This window comes from Sapajus apella, unplaced genomic scaffold (genome assembly GCF_009761245.1).
Source record: "Sapajus apella isolate SASKATOON/1434 unplaced genomic scaffold, GSC_monkey_1.0 scaffold192, whole genome shotgun sequence".
In the NCBI taxonomy this organism is placed as follows: domain Eukaryota; kingdom Metazoa; phylum Chordata; class Mammalia; order Primates; family Cebidae; genus Sapajus; species Sapajus apella.
The window spans coordinates 237,094-252,977 of record NW_022437132.1 but is presented as its reverse complement, the minus strand read 5'-3'; the positions used below and the strand labels follow the sequence as shown (position 1 = coordinate 252,977).

General features: G+C 63.3%; 3 protein-coding genes across 9 annotated transcripts in view; 1 reads left to right on the top strand and 2 right to left on the bottom strand.

Annotated features, from left to right (window-relative positions):
* Nucleotides 1-6,417, top strand: part of AXIN1 (axin 1) — a 62,872-nt gene extending 56,455 nt beyond the window's left edge. The window contains exons 8-12 of one of the 4 annotated variants that reach the window (XM_032269342.1): nt 944-1,189; nt 3,222-3,329; nt 4,786-4,953; nt 5,106-5,295; nt 5,652-6,417. In XM_032269342.1, coding sequence (XP_032125233.1) covers nt 944-1,189; nt 3,222-3,329; nt 4,786-4,953; nt 5,106-5,295; nt 5,652-5,684 — 745 coding nt within the window. In that variant the 3' untranslated portion in view covers nt 5,685-6,417. The remainder of the gene's footprint in view (nt 1-943; nt 1,190-3,221; nt 3,330-4,785; nt 4,954-5,105; nt 5,296-5,651) is intronic. The other 3 variants (XM_032269344.1, XM_032269343.1, XM_032269346.1) reach the window with 3 other exon arrangements.
* PDIA2 (protein disulfide isomerase family A member 2) lies at nt 6,165-10,176 on the bottom strand. Of its 4 annotated transcripts, XM_032269348.1 has the most exons (11): nt 9,922-10,176; nt 9,088-9,294; nt 8,890-9,023; nt 8,672-8,809; nt 8,487-8,603; nt 8,189-8,314; nt 7,925-8,122; nt 7,576-7,696; nt 7,310-7,491; nt 6,944-7,054; nt 6,165-6,816 (listed from the first exon to the last, which is right to left on the bottom strand). In XM_032269348.1, exons 1-11 carry the CDS (start codon nt 10,139-10,141, stop codon nt 6,772-6,774), a joined length of 1,599 nt encoding a protein of 532 aa, XP_032125239.1. In that variant the 5' UTR covers nt 10,142-10,176; the 3' UTR covers nt 6,165-6,771. The 4 variants fall into 4 exon arrangements, with proteins under 4 accessions (XP_032125239.1, XP_032125238.1, XP_032125241.1 ...); XM_032269347.1 differs by having other exon boundaries at nt 9,088-10,176; XM_032269350.1 differs by lacking the exon at nt 7,925-8,122 and having other exon boundaries at nt 9,088-10,176.
* Nucleotides 10,177-10,279: 103 nt separating this feature from the next.
* On the bottom strand, nt 10,280-12,724 carry ARHGDIG (Rho GDP dissociation inhibitor gamma). The gene is made up of 6 exons (XM_032269363.1): nt 12,414-12,724; nt 11,352-11,531; nt 11,179-11,262; nt 10,900-10,976; nt 10,738-10,801; nt 10,280-10,652 (listed from the first exon to the last, which is right to left on the bottom strand). The coding sequence occupies exons 1-6, from the start codon at nt 12,484-12,486 to the stop codon at nt 10,453-10,455; spliced, it is 678 nt and encodes a 225-aa protein (XP_032125254.1). The 5' UTR covers nt 12,487-12,724; the 3' UTR covers nt 10,280-10,452.
* Between the last annotated feature and the right edge of the window lie 3,160 nt (nt 12,725-15,884).

The following is a 15,884-nucleotide window of genomic DNA, read 5'->3' as shown; positions in this document are numbered from 1 at the left end:
AACCCCGTCTCTACTAAAAATACAAAAAAAATTGGCTGGGCATGGTGGCGCGTGCCTGTAATCCCAGCTACCCAGGAGGCTGAGGCAGGAGAATTGCCTGAACCCAGGAGACGGAGGTTGCAGTGAGCCGAGATCGCGCCATTGCACTCCAGCCTGGGTAACAAGAGCGAAACTCCGTCTCAAAAAAAAAAAAAAAAAAAAAAAAAAAGTCTCCACGTAAGTCATTTTTTTTTTCTTTCGGAGACAGAGTCTCGCTCTGTCACCCAGGCTGGAGTGCAGTGGCCCGGTCTCAGCTCACTGCAGCCTCCACCTCCTGGGCTCAAACGATTCTCCTCCCTTGGCCTCCTGGGTAACTGGGACTACTGGCAGCACCACCACATCCTGCTAAGTTTTTGTATTTTATTTTTTTAGTGGAGACGGGTTTTTTCATGTCGGCCAGGCTGGTCTCAACTCCTGACCTCAGGCAATCCGCCCACCTCAGCCTCTGCAAGTACTGGGATTGCAGGGGAATGAGGGATTATTTTGGGGAGATGGGTGGGGAGACCAGCCTCACTCTGTTGCCCAGGCTGGAGTACAGTGGCACAAACCGGGTTCAAGTGATTCTCCTGCCTCAGGCTCCGGAGTAGCTGGGACTACAGGCATGTGCCACCACACCCAGCTATTTTGTATATTTTGGTAGAGATGGGCTTTCACCACGTTAGCCAGGCTGACCTCGGGTGATATGCCCGCCTCAACCTTGCAACGTGCTGAGATAATGGGGGCCAGCCACCCCGCCCGGCGGGGATGTTTTTATTGTGTGGTCTGAGGAGGATGTCTATGTGGCTTGGTGGCCAGGCCCCAGTGCCCATGTCCCATCCTACCCCTCAGGAGAGGGTTGCAGCCTCACCAGGCAAACCAGCCACGGTGTTGACCACGGCCCCAACGTGTTCTCTTGTTCCCCTAGGTCTTCAGGGACGAGGAAGCCACAGTCCCATGAGAACTCCAGACCCTTGTCCCTCGAGCGTTCCGGGGCCGTGCACCCCTGGGCTGGCTCTCAGCTCCGGACCTCCGTGCAGCCCTCCCACCTCTTTATCCAAGACCCCACGATGCCACCCCACCCAGCTCCCAACCCCTTAACCCAGTTGGAGGAGGCGCGTCGACGTCTGGAAGAGGAAGAAAAAAGAGCCAGCCGGGCACCCTCCAAGCAGAGGTAGGGCAGGGTGGGGCGGGTCCGGGCACCCTCCAAGCAGAGGTAGGGCGGGGTGGGCGGGTCCGGGGGCCTCCACAGCACTACACCTGGGGCTGAAGCTCCCCGTAGTTTGAGGTCTTTGCAGAAGTCCCTCAGGTGGAAAATGGTCCTCTCCGTGTCCCCTGGCCACACTACGCCCTTCCTTCCACTGAGAACCACTGAGGGGTGAGGTGGCAGGTGGCCCTGCTGTGGACACAGGTCGGGTGGCAGCTTTCACACACCTGAGGCCACTGTGCTTTCCGTTCTTCCGGAAGGAGGGGTCCATCCGCAAGCTGGGCTGAGGCTGCAGGGCCCCAGCTTGCGGGGAATGCCGAGTCGCAGCAGCCTGGGCCTTGAGGCAGGGGTCCTGGGGGCATGGTGGCTGCCTTTTGACAGTGGCACCCCAAGAGCCCTCAGTGGCTCCACATGGTGGGGAAGCTGTGCAGACGTGGAGCTGTCATCCTGGATGGCCAGCCTGCAGCCCTCGCTACGATGTCCTCCACCTTCTGGGCCCCCGGAGCCAGACCCTCTTCTCTCCCCAGGGCAGGGTGGTTTCTGCCTGGGCTGCAAGGAGGTCTCCCCTTGGTTGGGGCAGTGTTTTCCCTCCAGGCTAGAGCCTGGCTTCTCCCATGCTTTCAGCTTGGTCATGAGGCAGTTTTCCTGGCCATCCAGGGTCACTGGACTTCCAGCCCCATCAGGCTCTCTGTGAGGGTCCTTCCAGCCGTTAGCTCACCTAGGCCCTGGTTGCTGTCAGAGGTCACCAGCTCCTCCTGTCCAGCTTGGGTCATCTGGGGCCTGGGTCCAGCCCCACATCCCGGGCGTCTAGGTTTGGGGCTGCGCCACTCCCGGGAGGCTGGGGCCAGGGGCCCTGTTCTGCTGAAGCAGCATCCGGGTTCAGACCCTTCTCAGCCAGAAGCCTGTGTGTGTCTCAAGTCGTTAAAGGTTCCTGAGCATTTAGCAGGCTGTGAGTCTAATGGCAGCACTGTAGCCAGAAAGAGTCTGTTACCTTGAACGAAAACGGTGTTCACTTTATGGCAAAACGTCTGCGACCCCATGATTGTGTTCAGCCAACAAGGAGCCAGAGCCCTGTGCCATGCAGGAGCCTGGTGCCTGGTGCTCAGAGCTGGGCCGTGACCTGGCTGGCTCAGGTAGGCAGTGGGTGGGCCGTGTGTGCAGCGAGTCAGAGGCCCTGGGCTTGGCCGGGCTCCTCTGCTGGGCGGAGCAGGGGTCTCTCCCGGTTTCGTCTGCACTTTCCCCCGGCACCCACAGGCTCTTGACAGCAGTGGACACTCCCTGAGCCATGGGACCCTGCTGCTGTTCTGAGGCACAGCCATGCTGGCCCGCTTTGGCCACTGCGTTTGTCCGTCCAGGGGATGTGGGCTTTTTCGAGCAGCTGAGACTTGGAGGGAAAGCGCAGGGGCAGGGCGGGTGTGGGACCCTGCCAGGACATCAGAGTAGAAATCATCAGGGTTGCCTGGCGCAAGCAGGCGCAGGTGTCCACTTGAGAGGAGCTGCCATGCCAAACCCGCGGAGGGCTTCACTGGTGGCACGGAGGGCCCTCAGCCTCCCTGAGGTGCAGACGGAGCTGCCACGCACGACCCAGTGTGCATGCTGGCGGTGGGGAGCTCAGGCGAGCGACCCGAGGACAGGCTCCTGAAGGGCTCCTTGCTGTGTGAAGATGTCCCAGCAGAGGGGAGGTGGCGGGATCCTAGCACCCCAGATCAGAAGCTCCCCAAAGTGTGGTCCGGAACTCAGGGGGTCGGTGCTCAGATCCTGAGTGCGAGGCGCCCTGCAGTGAACAGAAGGATGCCCGTTTCTCGACTGTGCTGGAAGCGTCTGGCACCAACAAGGCCTGGAAGGAGGTCCGGTGTCTCATCCACCCCTCCACGTTGGAGCCTTCACTGGGGAGTCGTGTAGCTCCTGCACACCTTGTCTGCCCGGCAGCACTGGTTGAGGCTCCCTCCCCAGGGCTGGTGGCAGCGCGCAGCCACCATTGACGCGGGTTGTTCCCTAGGTATGTGCAGGAGGTTATGCGGCGGGGACGCGCCTGCGTCAGGCCAGCGTGCGCGCCGGTGCTGCGCGTGGTACCAGCCGTGTCGGACATGGAGCTCTCCGAGACAGAGTACGTGTGTCCCGAGGGTCCTCCCGGTCCTGCCCACCCCGGCCCAGGCGTCCTAAGCCAGGTCCAGTGGTAGAGCCGCCGTCCTGGGCCCCAAGATCGGGCACCAAGCTTGGAAGCAGCTGTGGAAGGAGAGGGTCCCGGCGGCCTCAGGCTCCAGGCTCCTCTAGAGCCTTCTCCCGTCTCCATCAAAGGAGATGCTGGCCAGCCTGACAGCACGTGACCCACAGGCCGGCAGGAGGCCTGGGCACCACAGCCAGGCCTGCGGGGGGCAGAGACCGTCCCTGCCAGGCCTGGCTTGAGAGCAGGGTCGGGGCGGCAGGGGCGGAGGTGCCGAGGTGCGGCTGCTGCAGTGTGGGTCTGGACCGCTGTGTGCGTCTGTCCAGCCAGTGCGGTCAGCGAGGCTGGGCTCTGCCCCCACCTGGAACGCTGACCACTCCGAGCCCTAGTGAGAAAGGCTTGCCGTGTTGACACCACGTGATTCCACGTGTGCTGTCTGCTCAAGGCCGTAGGAGGAGGGACACAGCCTAAAGACAGGCCTGGAGATGAGGGGTCCCCGGGCCGTGCCAGGCTTCTTCTGGATGCTGGTCCCTTGTGGCTCTTGTCCTTCAGGCATGCTGGGGTGGCCTTCACGTGTCCCTGGGGAAGCCCCCACATGTTGGCTTTTCTTTGATGGGCCTGGCTCCAGGGGGCTCTGAGGATGTGGCACGGGGGCAAAGTCCAAGAATGCAGCTGGCGGGGAGCCTGGGGTGCGAAGTAGATGGTCACGTGGCTGAGGTGACCCTGTGCTGCCCTGCCATGACACTGGTTCTGGAAGCCCCTGATGCACCCAGCCAGGAGGAGACCCAAGGGCTGAACCCCAGTGATCCAGGGGCAGCTTCTGGAGCCGTCTGAGGGACCTGAGGGTGGGGCTGGGGTGCGATAGCAAGCGCCCTGTCATCCTGGCACGGCTGTGGCCGCACAGCACCTGCAGGAGGACCCAGCCTGGCCTGGGCAGGAGACAGGGGCAGCTTCGCCTTCCTCGGAAGGGCCCGCTGGCTGCCACCCCTGGTCCTGCCGCGTCAGGCTGATCCGGAAATCATGCAGTTGTCCAATCCTTGCCCTTTAGCTGTGTTTAAAGTTTGAGGGGTGTAGGTCTTCCTGGGATGGGAGCCATGCAGCCTGCCTCGCCCTCCTAGAGTGGGCAGCTGCAGCGGCCCTGGGGCCAGGCCCCAGCCGGTGGAGGGCTGTGAGCTGGCAGGGGAGACCTTTGTGCTCACGGTGAGTGGAGCTGGTACTGGACTAGACCGCAGTTTCAGATGTTGGGGGTGGGCAGCGGGGCCTGGGGCCCCAGGTGTTCCTGAGTAGCGTGCAGCTCAGCCCCATGGGCCTGCCCTGCCCTGCCCTTTGCCGGCAGCCAGAGGCACCCTGTGGGACGTCAGTCCAGATCCGGGGACCACTGCTGCATCTCTTTCCCCAGGGCGAGGTCGCAGCGGAAGGCAGGCAGCGGGAGCGCCCAGGCGTGCGACAGCATCGTCGTGGCCTACTACTTCTGCGGGGAGCCCATCCCCTACCGCACGCTGGTGAGGGGCCGCGCCATCACCCTGGGCCAGTTCAAGGAGCTGCTGACCAAAAAGGGCAGCTACCGGTGAGTGTAGGCCAGTGCCCCCTCCCCGCAGGGTATGGGGGTGCCCAGGGGCATATCAAGTTTCCTGCCATTTCATCTCAAGTCACTCATCGCACCTGAGCCATCTCTCCAGGCTTTGGGCTGAGGGTGGCATCAGGCCTTCAGCCCCACAGGACTGAGCGGCTCTCAAGGGACCCGTCCAGGGCCTTCGTCTTGTGGGCGGGGAAACAAGATGGTCTGTCCCCTCCTGCTGGGCGCTGGAGCCTGCGGAAGCTGGGCACCTCCTGCCAGGGTTCACCCTGGGCCGCTCAGCCCTGTGGGGCCCTGCCTGAAGCCAACGCTGGAGGCTCCATGTTAGCCCTGGTGGGTGAGCAGAGGGGGCCTGACCCCCAGAGCCCGGCATAGCCTGGCAGGTGGTTCCCTCCGTCCATAAGCGACTGTGCAAACACCTGAGGCGTGTGGCGGAGGATGCGTGCTGGGGGAGGGCCCCGTCCGGAGACACCGCCACAGTGCGCAGCCCTTGGGAGGAGACGCTTCCCCTGCAGCTGCTTAGAGGCCCGGGGGATGCCCCGTCACCCACACGTGGTGGTTGCATGCTGTGGCTCTGGGAGTAGCTCACTCACACAGGGGGCATGGGGCGTGGACAGGAGGCTCCCCGGGCGGGGCTTGTGCACACGCCGTCCCCTGCTCCTCACACGCTGCTCACCTCCGTCCGGCAGATACTACTTCAAGAAAGTGAGCGACGAGTTTGAGTGTGGGGTGGTGTTTGAGGAGGTCCGGGAGGACGGGGCCGTCCTGCCCGTGTTCGAGGAGAAGGTCATCGGCAAAGTGGAGAAGGTGGACTGACCGGCGGGCCACGACGCCAGGCTCAGCCCTCGGCGGGCACACGGGTGTCACACCAGGGGATGACCTGTACTCAGGAGCCCTGCGGGGACAGTGCGGGCCTGTGGCCCACGCCTGCAGTCTGCCTGTTTCTGGGTGGGTGGGTGGGGTCCCTCCACCTGCTCTACAGGCTTCTGTCCTGCCCACAAGGAGGCAGCCCTGACCACTCCCCATAGCAATACTTGGAGGGGGCAGCCGAGGTCCCTGCTGCGGGCTTCAAGTGATCCCCGGCGCCTCCCCTGGGCACACGTGTGCTGGGATCTACGTTCCCTCTGGGCCTTGCCCACGTACCCTGGTCTGGCTGGGCCCAGGCCCGGGCCCAGGGGCCTGGAGGGCCTGTGTCAATTGTACGCGCCACCGAGTGCCTTCACCGCAGCTCGTCTCTTGCCTGCCACTGTGCGAATCGGCGACGGAGCTGTGCCTGCCGCCCGCCGCCGGCTGCGCCGTCCCGGGTCTTCCTTTCTCGGGCCCGTGTAAATATGTACATTTCTCAGGCCAGGGCCAGCAGGGGCTGCCGGAGCCTGTTTTTCATGCGATGACACTTGGACAATTATCTTTTCAAAGGTACTTGGATAATAATGAAATAAAACTTTTTGAACCTGCTCTGGCTGTGGTTTACTGCTGCTGGTGGGGCCTGGTGGCGTCTCCCAGCCTCAGCCCACCTGGTAAGAGGTCACACTGGCCTCAGTGGGCATGGGGGGCACCCTGGGGCGCAGAGCCTGGCCGAGCTGAAATGGTCACGTGCTCCACCTTCCTGCCCGGGAGCCCCCAAGCTGGGCAGAGCTGCACCATCCAGCCTTGCTCAGGGACCAGGCACACACAGTCCAGAACCAAGCTCTTTATTTACAGGGCACGGCTCCCTCCGGCACCCGAGGGGGCTGCCTCCCTTCCAGCGGTGGTGTGGGGGACCCGAGGGGGCCGCCTCCCTTCCAGCAGTGGTGTGGGGGACACGGGGCACTACAGCTCCTCCTTGGACCCCACAGTGGAGTTGGTGGGTGGCGCCTACAAACGGGCACAGGTGCAGCTCGAAACTGCTCTCAGCCTGGCCCTGCCCCCGCCCCTGCCCCGCCAACCCTGTGTAGAGAGGATTTGTGCAGAAGCCTGGAACCCTGGGCTTAGGGACACCCACCGGGGACGGGGCTGCCAGCTCCTCTGGGGGCTCCTCCATGGGCAGCTCACCCCCATTGTCTAGGAACTTGGACAAGGTCTCCAGGTCCCTGCTGCTTTTGTATTCAATCACCTGAGGAGGAACAGGAGGGGCAGGAGGAACAAGAGGGGCAGGAGGGGCAGGAGGAACAAGAGGGGCAGGAGGGGCAGGAGGAACAAGAGGGGCAGGAGGGGCAGGAGGACCAGGAGGGGCAGGAGGACCAGGAGGGGCAGGAGGACCAGGAGGGGCAGGAGGACATGCCAGGGGCAGGAGGACATGCCAGGGCCCAGCCCCACATGCAGGAAAGATGGTGTCCCAGCTTCTTCCCCAGCCCCCTGACCCCCATACCTTTCGACCCGGCCCTGCGGGGAAGTACTTGAGGGTAGGGAAGCCGTGCACCGTGAAAGCATCCAGCTCGTTGGCTGTGGCATCCAGCTCAGCGATGATGATGTCCTCATGGTCTTTGTACTTCTCAGCCAGCGCCTCCCAGGCAGGCGCCATCTCCTTGCAGTGGGTGCACCAGGGGGCATCTAGGATGGGGGCCGCCCTTGAGCGCGGCCACCCGGGCACCCCCCCGCCCGGCCCACACACTCCCTGCTTCCCTCAGCACTCACAGAACTTGACAAACACATTCTTGGTTTCATCAAAAGCCACCTGCTCAAAATTCTTGCCCACGAGGGTCTTAACTGGCTGCTGATCCCAGTCGGGGGGTACCTCCTGGCTCAGGACATAGGGCTGGGGGAAACCAGGCCAGGCGCTTTGCCAGGAATCCTCCGCAGGGCTGGTGGGGGGATCCTCTGCAGGGTGAGGCAGGCCTCTGCCGGGGTGTCCCTCTGCAGGGCAGGCAGCGGAGGGGGGACCTCCGCAGGGTGGGGCGTGCTCAGAGCTGCTGTTGCCATCCCCTCCCAAGCTGGTGGGGGGAGGTCATGGCTCCCCTCCCGCAGTGAGCAGTGTGCAGCGAACCTTTACTTGGCCGTTGAGGACTGCGTGGCAGAAGGCAGTGACAGAAGCGGCAGTGACAGGGTCCCCATCCGCGGGTGCGTACTTTTTGGTGGTCTCAACGTTGACCAGGCGCAGGGTGGGGGCTGCCTCAGCCTTGAGGCCGAAGTACTGCAGCACGTGCTCATTTTCAGCCTCCACGTCCACCACCACGAACAGCACCTGTGGCAGGGAGGCCACACTGGCACCCCCACTGTCCAGCTGCCCCTCCCCCCGGACTCCCAGTACCTGCCCCCGGAAGCGGGGAGCGGCCTCCCCAAAGCCTGGTAGGAGCTCCCTGTGCGCAGCCAGTGACTGGTTGAGAAACAGCAGCAAGTGATTGAGGATCCTGGCAGCGAAGATCTTGGGGGATGTCTGCAGTAGGGAGGGTGGCTTGTGTCCACAGGAGCTGCAGCCCAGGCACCACCGCTCCGGCTCTTCCGTGGGAGGGTGCTCAGGACTCCCCAGGGCCCCCAGCCCAGACGCCACCATCCCTAGACTCTTCCACCCCAGGACACCCCCTACCCGGGCACCGCAGCACGCGCACCTGACTGTTGAACTCCGTGACCAGGTGCATGCTGTGTGTGACCAGGAAGCGTGACAGATCGCCCAGGTCCAGGCCAAGCTCCTCGTCCACTGGGAAGTCTGCCCGCCCCTCATCAAACTGGACAGCAGAAGGTGGCTCAGCGGGAGCCACGGCCGGACCGCAGCCCCCATCTGGGCCTGACCTACCTTCTTAAAGAGGACCACGGTGTCCTTGGTGAGGCCAAAGTGCTGGAACAGCTGCGGCCGGTCCGTGAGGCCAAAGGTCATGTCCAGGGCGTCCCGGGCCAGGGCCAAGAAGGTGGCCACATCCTCATCCTGCAAGTCCTGTGGGGCCGGCACTGTGAGGCCACCAGGTCCCGCAGTCACTGCCCCAGTAGCCTGGCGCCCCGTGCCCAGTGGCTCACCTGGAAGAAGCCGATGACCACCAGGTCCCGGGCATCGATCAGCGCCTGGGCGCCCTCCTCATCCTCCAGCTGCCTGGCGCTGGGCCCCACCCGCCGTCGTAGCCACTCCACGATGCCCTCGGCTTCCCGGGGTCCTGCAGGGAGTTCCCCTCAGCCTGGGCCCGGCCCCGCCCCCCAGCGACCCGCCTGCCCCCGCACCTGTGTACTCCTCTGGGTGTGTGCGGTTCCCGTGGTGGAAGAACTTGAGCGTGGGGTACTCCGTCACACCAAACTCCTTGGCCAGCTCCGGCTGCGCGGGCCCGTCCACCTTGGCCAGCGTGACCGCCATCGACTCGGCTGCTAGCAGGGCAGCTGCCTTGCTGTACTCGGGGGCCAGGGCCTTGCAGTGCCCACACCATGGGGCATCTGGGGGACGGGTCTGTGAGTGCCCCAGGCCGCCACAACCCCAGCAGCACCCTGTCCCCACCAGACAACCCAGCAGGGAACAAGCATACTCCTCAGTTCTGCCCTGAGCCCTGGCCATGGCCAAGCCAAGCACCAACGCCCCCTCCCAGTCTCCCAGGCTGTGGCATAGGGACCAGCAAGGCTTGGGAGAGCTGGAAAGACCCTTCCCTTTCCCCCTTTCCCGTCCTGTAAGGTCGGGGCTCCTGGGCTCATCTGGCTGCCTGGGAAGGCCTCCTAGGCGAGAACAGTTCCTACGTGTGTCAGAGGTTGTGAAGAGACCACAGAACACACACATCAGGGACCTCCAGGCCTGAACATGGCTGGGGCCTCTGCAGTCTGTGGCAGGCCCCACTGGCAAAGCAGGGAGGTCCAGGTGCTCTCCTGTCCTGTGGGTACCCCCACTGCTCCTGCCTGCCCCAACCGGACCCCAGGCCCCTCCCTAGAGCTCTGTGGCACAGTGGGGGTGAGTGCCTGGGGTGAGTGCCTGAGGGGAGGCCTCTCTTGGCCACATGCCTTGCATTTGCAGGCAAAGGGTGTGGGTCCCAGCGGGCCCTGCCGGTCCCCAGTCCCACTGGCCACAGCACTCACAGAACTCCACCAGCAGGCCACGGTGCTCCCGCAGGGCCAGGCCCAGGGTGTGGTGGCTCAGCACCAAGATCCCATCCTCCTTGGGGATCTCCTCCTCTGGAGGCTCCTCTGAGGGACTCTCAGGCCCCTGCTCCTGACCCCACGGGCTCAAGGTGCCAAGCAGCAGGAGCAGCAGCAGCACGGGCAGGAGCTGGTGGCTCATGGTGCTGCCAGGGACCATGGGGCAGGGGCAGATAAGGGAGCCTCAAGCCAAGCGGCAGCCGCCACGTAGCACCCAGGCCCTGTCCCAACAAAGATAAGGCCCACGTGCTCCCCCCAGCCCCCAGGGAGGGGAGGCAGAAAGAGGCGACACGCAGGGCACCGAGGCAGGACTACGTTTAATGGACAGTCGGGGGACAGCGCCAGCCCAGGGGGTCCTGGGACAGAGCAGGGGTGGGCAGGGGAGGGTCTCGTCACTCACGGGGGTACTGGGGATGCTTGGGGGTCCCTGTGCAGCAACTGAGCAAGGTTGGGGAGACACGGACTGGTGGTTCAGTCCTTCCAGTCCTGGCAGACGCGGAGGCCCCACTCCCAGGACAGGTGGTGTGTCCTGTCGTCGTCCGTGAAGAGGGACAGGACCAGGTAGGGGCCCCGCACCAGTGCGCCCCTCGGCGCTTCCTCCACCGGAGTCACAAACTCGTACTCCTGGGCACTCGGGCCGTAGCTGCCCACCATGTAGACGGTCTTGTCCACTGGAGAGGGTGGGGGCATCAGGGCTGTCCTCTGCCCACCCCCGCCGCCCCCCTCCCCCCCAACTCCCCCAACCGCTGCCCTCACCACGCAGGCCCCGGCGGTAGGTGTGGTGCAGACACTTGAGGCCGCTGACGATCTCCCTGTGGACCTGGGAACAGAGGCACTGGGGGTTCCTCGGGGGGCCAGGCCTCTGGCTCTTGCCCCCACATGCTCCCTTCACACCCCCGGCCCTGCAGCCACTCTCACCTTGAAGGTGATCTTCACTCTGTAATCAACACCTTCTTTCAGGACAAACACCTGGTCTTTCAGGGCAGCCAGGTCCCCTATTTGGGAAATGGCAGCTAGGGTCAAAACTTCTCTACAGGCCGACACCTGCTCCAGGAGCCCCCGCATGGGGAGTGGTGCCCATGCGGTCTGCGGTTGTGATGGCTATGAGTACTGGACGTGGGGTGTGGGGCACAGGGGCACCGAAGCCCACCCGTGAGGGCCCCACCTGCATTCAGGGGACAGCATCCTGCAAGTTACCTGTGAGGTCCATGACCACGGGCCCCGGAGCCTGCTCCGACAGGAGGGTCAGCCTGGTCACCTGCACATTGGGCAGGCTTGGGTCTGAAGAGAAACTGGTAGTCTGCAGGATGCCCCCCGGGCCCCTGCCAGCCCCCCATACCCAGCCCTCCACGCCCAGGCCCCTGCCGTACCCACAGCCGGCGGCAGGGGCCCCAGCAGCGCCCGCTTATACTGGGCCAGGCTCCTGTCTTCCGGGTCCAGCTGCTGTATCTCCAAGAGGCTCTTCCTCCCCGGCGCCCGATACTCAGGCAGAGCCTCATCCAGCACCTCGTCCACTGCCGGCGGCCCACCCTCCTTGTCAGCCAGGAGGACTGGGGGTGGGGAGGGGCGTGAGCAGTTGCCACTAGCAGACCCTGGCATTCCAGTGCCAAGCTGGAGCCCCCTCGGGCCAGCTGTACCTCCCGCTACCCAAATAGACTTAAGAGGACGCCTCTCAGGGCTCAGGGAGAGGGCAGGTGGAGAGGGCAGGGGCGGCCTGGGGATGTGCAGCACCACACCCAGACCTTCAGGAGGGGCCCTCCAGAGACCGCCAGGCAGGCAGCTCCCCTGGTCTGGATGGCCGCAAGTCCGCCTCCCTGACTGAGACCAAAGGTTCGGGAAGCGAAGGCTCCAAATGAGGGCAGCCCAGGGTCGGGGGGCTACCTGCTAGAGAGCAGCAGCCCTCAGCGGCCTCCCACCCCCAGTGGTCCTCCAGGTCTCCACCATCCTGCTCTGGGCCGGGGTCTCTCAATACTTTCCCGCAGTCCCAGGAGTTCCTCCCCACGGTGCTTGGGGGCTGGGAGCCACTCTCCAAAGCCCTGGGCTCAGGCTCTGCACCGCCTCCCGTAGTGCCCCGGGGCTGGGGGTCTCCTGAAACCCCCTCCCTGGCACCCTGGGCAGGGGTCTGAGTCCCTGCCCACTTTATTCCAGTCTTCTTAGGCATCACCACACGCCCTACGGAGCTCGAGCCCCAGCCCCACCCAGGGGAGAGGGTCCCAGCGCCGCCGCCTCACCAGCCACCGGTCCGCACCTGGCTCCCTTCCCCACAGGGGTGGAGCCTGGAGCAAGTCCCCCACCCCTGCCAGACCCGGGTCGGGGGTCCGCGACGCGAGGTCCCCACGCGCGCCCCCAAAGTTGCCGCGGGGGAGGGGCTGCTCCCCGCCTGGGGCCGAACCCCCGCCCACCGGCCGCCGGCCCCCGCCCGACCCGCTCACCTCGGGCGCACAGCGCCAGCCGGAGCAGCTCCAGCAGCTGCGCCCCCAGCTCGCACGCGTCCAGGCCCAGCATGGTGGCGCGCGGCCCGGGCAGCCGCGGAGCAGCCGAGGAGCCGCCGCCCGCCCCGCCGCCGCCGCCGCCGCCCCGCTCGGCGCTCAGCCCCGGCGCGACTGCGGTGAGCTCATCCCGGCCGGGAGCGCCCCCCGCGCCCAGCGCCGCGCCCGCGCCGCGCGCCCCCAGCCGCTCCGCGGACCCCGCGCAGCCCCACAGAGACACGCGTGTCGCCCGCACGGCGCAGGTACCCGGGTCGCCCCCGCCGCCCGCGCGCCAGGACCCCGCACGGAAGCGGCCGCGGTCACGATCCCCGCCGCACGCCGGCCCGGGCCGGGCTCTGGTCCGCAGGGCTGCCCCACCCCCACGGCGCAGCGGGAGCCTGGGGGGGTCTCCTGGGAAACCCTCTGTGCGGGGCGCGGCCCGGCGGGGCTGGGGGCGCCGTGGCGCAGGTGCGCCCCCCTCCCCAGGGTCTTATTATGGCGCGATCCACACCTGGGGCCTGGGGCCAGACCCTGCCCTCCTCCTCCCCCGCCCGCGAGGGAGCTTGTCTGAGCAGAAAGGGACTCCTGGGGCCTGCCCAGCCTTGGGGTAAGAGCTGGCCCAACACCCTACAGGTTCACGGTCATCAGTAGGGCGGGACGACAGTGGGCACGGGTCCCACACGCCGAGGTGCTTCTAGAGCCACAGAGGCGTACAAGGACTCCTCAAAGGCTTAGTGACCTAGCTGGGCTGTGTGAGTTCCCAGGAGGGGGTGTCCCTGCAGGGCTCTTGGAGACCAGACAATTACTAAGACCCCTGTCCTTGGGGAGAGGACACTGACAAGGAGCAGAACCCCAAGGTGTGGGAGCGCAGAGACCCATGCACAGAAGGAGCTTCCGATCTCGACACCTAAACTGAGACCTGTGGGGGGCGTGGGGCGGGACCAGGCAGGGGACGGGGTGAGCAGGCTCTGGCTGGGACAGCGGGACCAAAGTCCTGGGTATGAACATGGGAGGAGTCAGACCAGCCTGAGTCCCTTTCTTAGACACCCCCTGGCCCCCCATTCCTGTTTCCGGGATACCCTGAAATTAGACCCACCTTGCCAAGGAGCTCCTCAATTTCAGCAGCAGACCACCTTGCGTGCGAGGGGGCACTGGGGTTTGGGTGGGGGCTGTCTCCCTTGCCCCCCCCCAACACTCTTTCCAAGGCAGATCCTGTGAGGTTGAGCCTCTATAGATCGCCACCCCTGCTGCCCCTTCACTGCAGGGAGTGGGGGCTGCTCGGACACTTGCCTTCAGACCGACGGTTCCCGCTCCAGCTACTAGGGGAGAGAAGGCCTTGAAGGGGAGTTGCCCACGTTCTTGGCGAGTTAAACAAAGAATTGAACAAAACACACAAAGTAACAAAAGAACAACGAAACACGGAGTAAGGAAAGCAGAGATTTACAGAAGACGCTCCACACAGTGAGAATGGGCTCCACCAAGTAGCACTAGAGCCTTCTCAATTAGGATTTTTATCAAGCCAGAGGAAACAGCTGGAGCCCTGTGGCCTTTAAAGGCCTCCAATAGGCTACACCCTATGAAGGATTGGCCCGAGACCAATCAGAGGCTGAAGTGGAAACTCCTGTATTGGGATCCCGAGATCAAGGCTGGGGCTGCGTGCTGCCCAGCCCTGCCTGGAACTGGCTGCACCTGCTGCTCCTCTGCTGCAGTCCCAAACCTTGGCTACCCTCATTCCCTATTCCCCTGCCTCACAGCCACCATGGACGCCCACACCTGCAGACAGGGCAGCCAGACCTAAGCCAACCTCACCCACCTGTGCGAGGGGCATGGCGGGCTCACTGGGATCCAAGGGAGATGGTACCCTGGGGTAAGAGACCCTGCAGGCGCCCTGCCCCAGCTCATGCCAGACGTGGCCTCTCCAGCAATGGAAGTGGACTCAGGCTGCCACGTTAGGGGCTCCTACTCAAGGTCAAACCGCCCACCCTTCCCAGCCCCAAGCATTCCCTGAGTGGGGACAGATGGAGAGAGGTACTCTGCCTTCAAGAAAAAAGAAATAGGCCAGGTGTAGTGGTACACATCTGTAGTCCCAGCTACTCAGGAGGCTGGGGTAAGAGAATCACTTGAACCCAGGAGTTAGAGGATGCAGTGAGCTATGATCGCACCACTGCACTCCAGCCTGGGTGACAGAATGAGACCCCCATCTTTCAAAAAAATAAATACATAACCAGGCGCTGTGGCTCATGCCTGTAATCCCAACACTTTGGGAGGCTGAGGCAGGAGGATCACTTGAGGCCAGGAGTTCAACAGCCTAGGCAACATAGCAAGAAGCTGAGGCCGTTGAGGGCAGGGATGAGCAAGGGGCCGAATGTATATTTATTTCCAAAATAAATGAAATTTAAAAAAAAATTAGTGGCCAAGCATCATGGCTCACCCCTGTAATCCCAGCATTTTGGGAGGCCGAGGCAGGTAGATCACTTGAGGTCACGAGTTCGAGACCAGCCTGACCAACATGGTGAAACCTCATCTCTACTAAAAATACAAAAAACTAATCCAAGGACATGCAAAAAAACAATATTAAAAAAACAAAAATACAAAAAAATTAGCTGGGCATGGTGGTGCACACGTGTAATCCCAGCAATTTAGGAGGCTGAGGCACGAGAATCACGTGAACCCAGGAGGCGGAGGTGGCAGTGAGCTAAGACTGTGCCCTGCACTCCAGCCTGGGCAACAAACCAGACTGTGTCTCAGAACAAAACAACAACAGACACAAACTAGTCAGGCACGGTGGCACCTGTGTGTAGCCCCAGCTACTCAGGAGCCAGAGGTAGGGGGATTGCTGGAGCCCGATGAATCGAGGCTGCAGTGAGCTATGATCATGCCACTGCACTCCAGCTGGGTGACAGAGGTCGTGTCTCAAAAATAAAAAAAATAGGGGCCAGCACAGTGGCTCACCTGTAATCCATTTTGGGAGGCCAAGGCAGGTGGTTCACCTGAGGTCAAGAGTTCAAGACCGACCTGACCAACATGGTGAAACCCCAAATCTACTAAAAATACAAAAATTCGTTGGGTGTGGTGGCACTTGCCTGTAATCCTAGCTAGTCAGGAGGCTGAGGCAAGAGAATTGCTTGAACCCCTGAGGCAGAGGTTGCAGTGAGTCAAGATCCACCCGCTGCCTGGGCAACAAGAGCGAAAGTCCATCTCAAAAAAAAAAAAAGATCCAACTTACTTGGTGTCAGGAGTTTGACACCAGTCTGGCCAACACGGTGAAACCCTATTTCTTCTAAACATGCCAAAATTGCCCAGGTATGGAGGTTCACACCTGTAATCCTAGCACTTTGGACGGCTGAGGCGGGCAGAACACCTGAGGTCAGGAGTTCGAGACCAGCCAGGCCAACATGGTGAAACCCCATCTCTACAAAAAAATACAAAAGTTAG

Excerpts from the sequence above, each read along its gene's own strand:
- PDIA2 (XM_032269347.1), bottom strand. The coding sequence starts at position 9,628 with ATGTGTGTGTTCTGTGGTCTCTTCACAACCTCTGACACACGTAGGAAC. Across the intron at positions 8,604-8,671 it reads CCGTGGTCCTCTTTAAGAAG|TTTGATGAGGGGCGGGCAGA; the intron begins GTAGGTCAGGCC and ends TCTGCTGTCCAG. Across the intron at positions 8,315-8,486 it reads TCACGGAGTTCAACAGTCAG|ACATCCCCCAAGATCTTCGC; the intron begins GTGCGCGTGCTG and ends TCCCTACTGCAG.
- ARHGDIG (XM_032269363.1), bottom strand. The coding sequence starts at position 12,486 with ATGCTGGGCCTGGACGCGTGCGAGCTGGGGGCGCAGCTGCTGGAGCTG. Across the intron at positions 10,977-11,178 it reads CGTGGTCATGGACCTCACAG|GGGACCTGGCTGCCCTGAAA; the intron begins GTAACTTGCAGG and ends TTTCCCAAATAG. Across the intron at positions 10,802-10,899 it reads GAGTGAAGATCACCTTCAAG|GTCCACAGGGAGATCGTCAG; the intron begins GTGAGAGTGGCT and ends CTCTGTTCCCAG.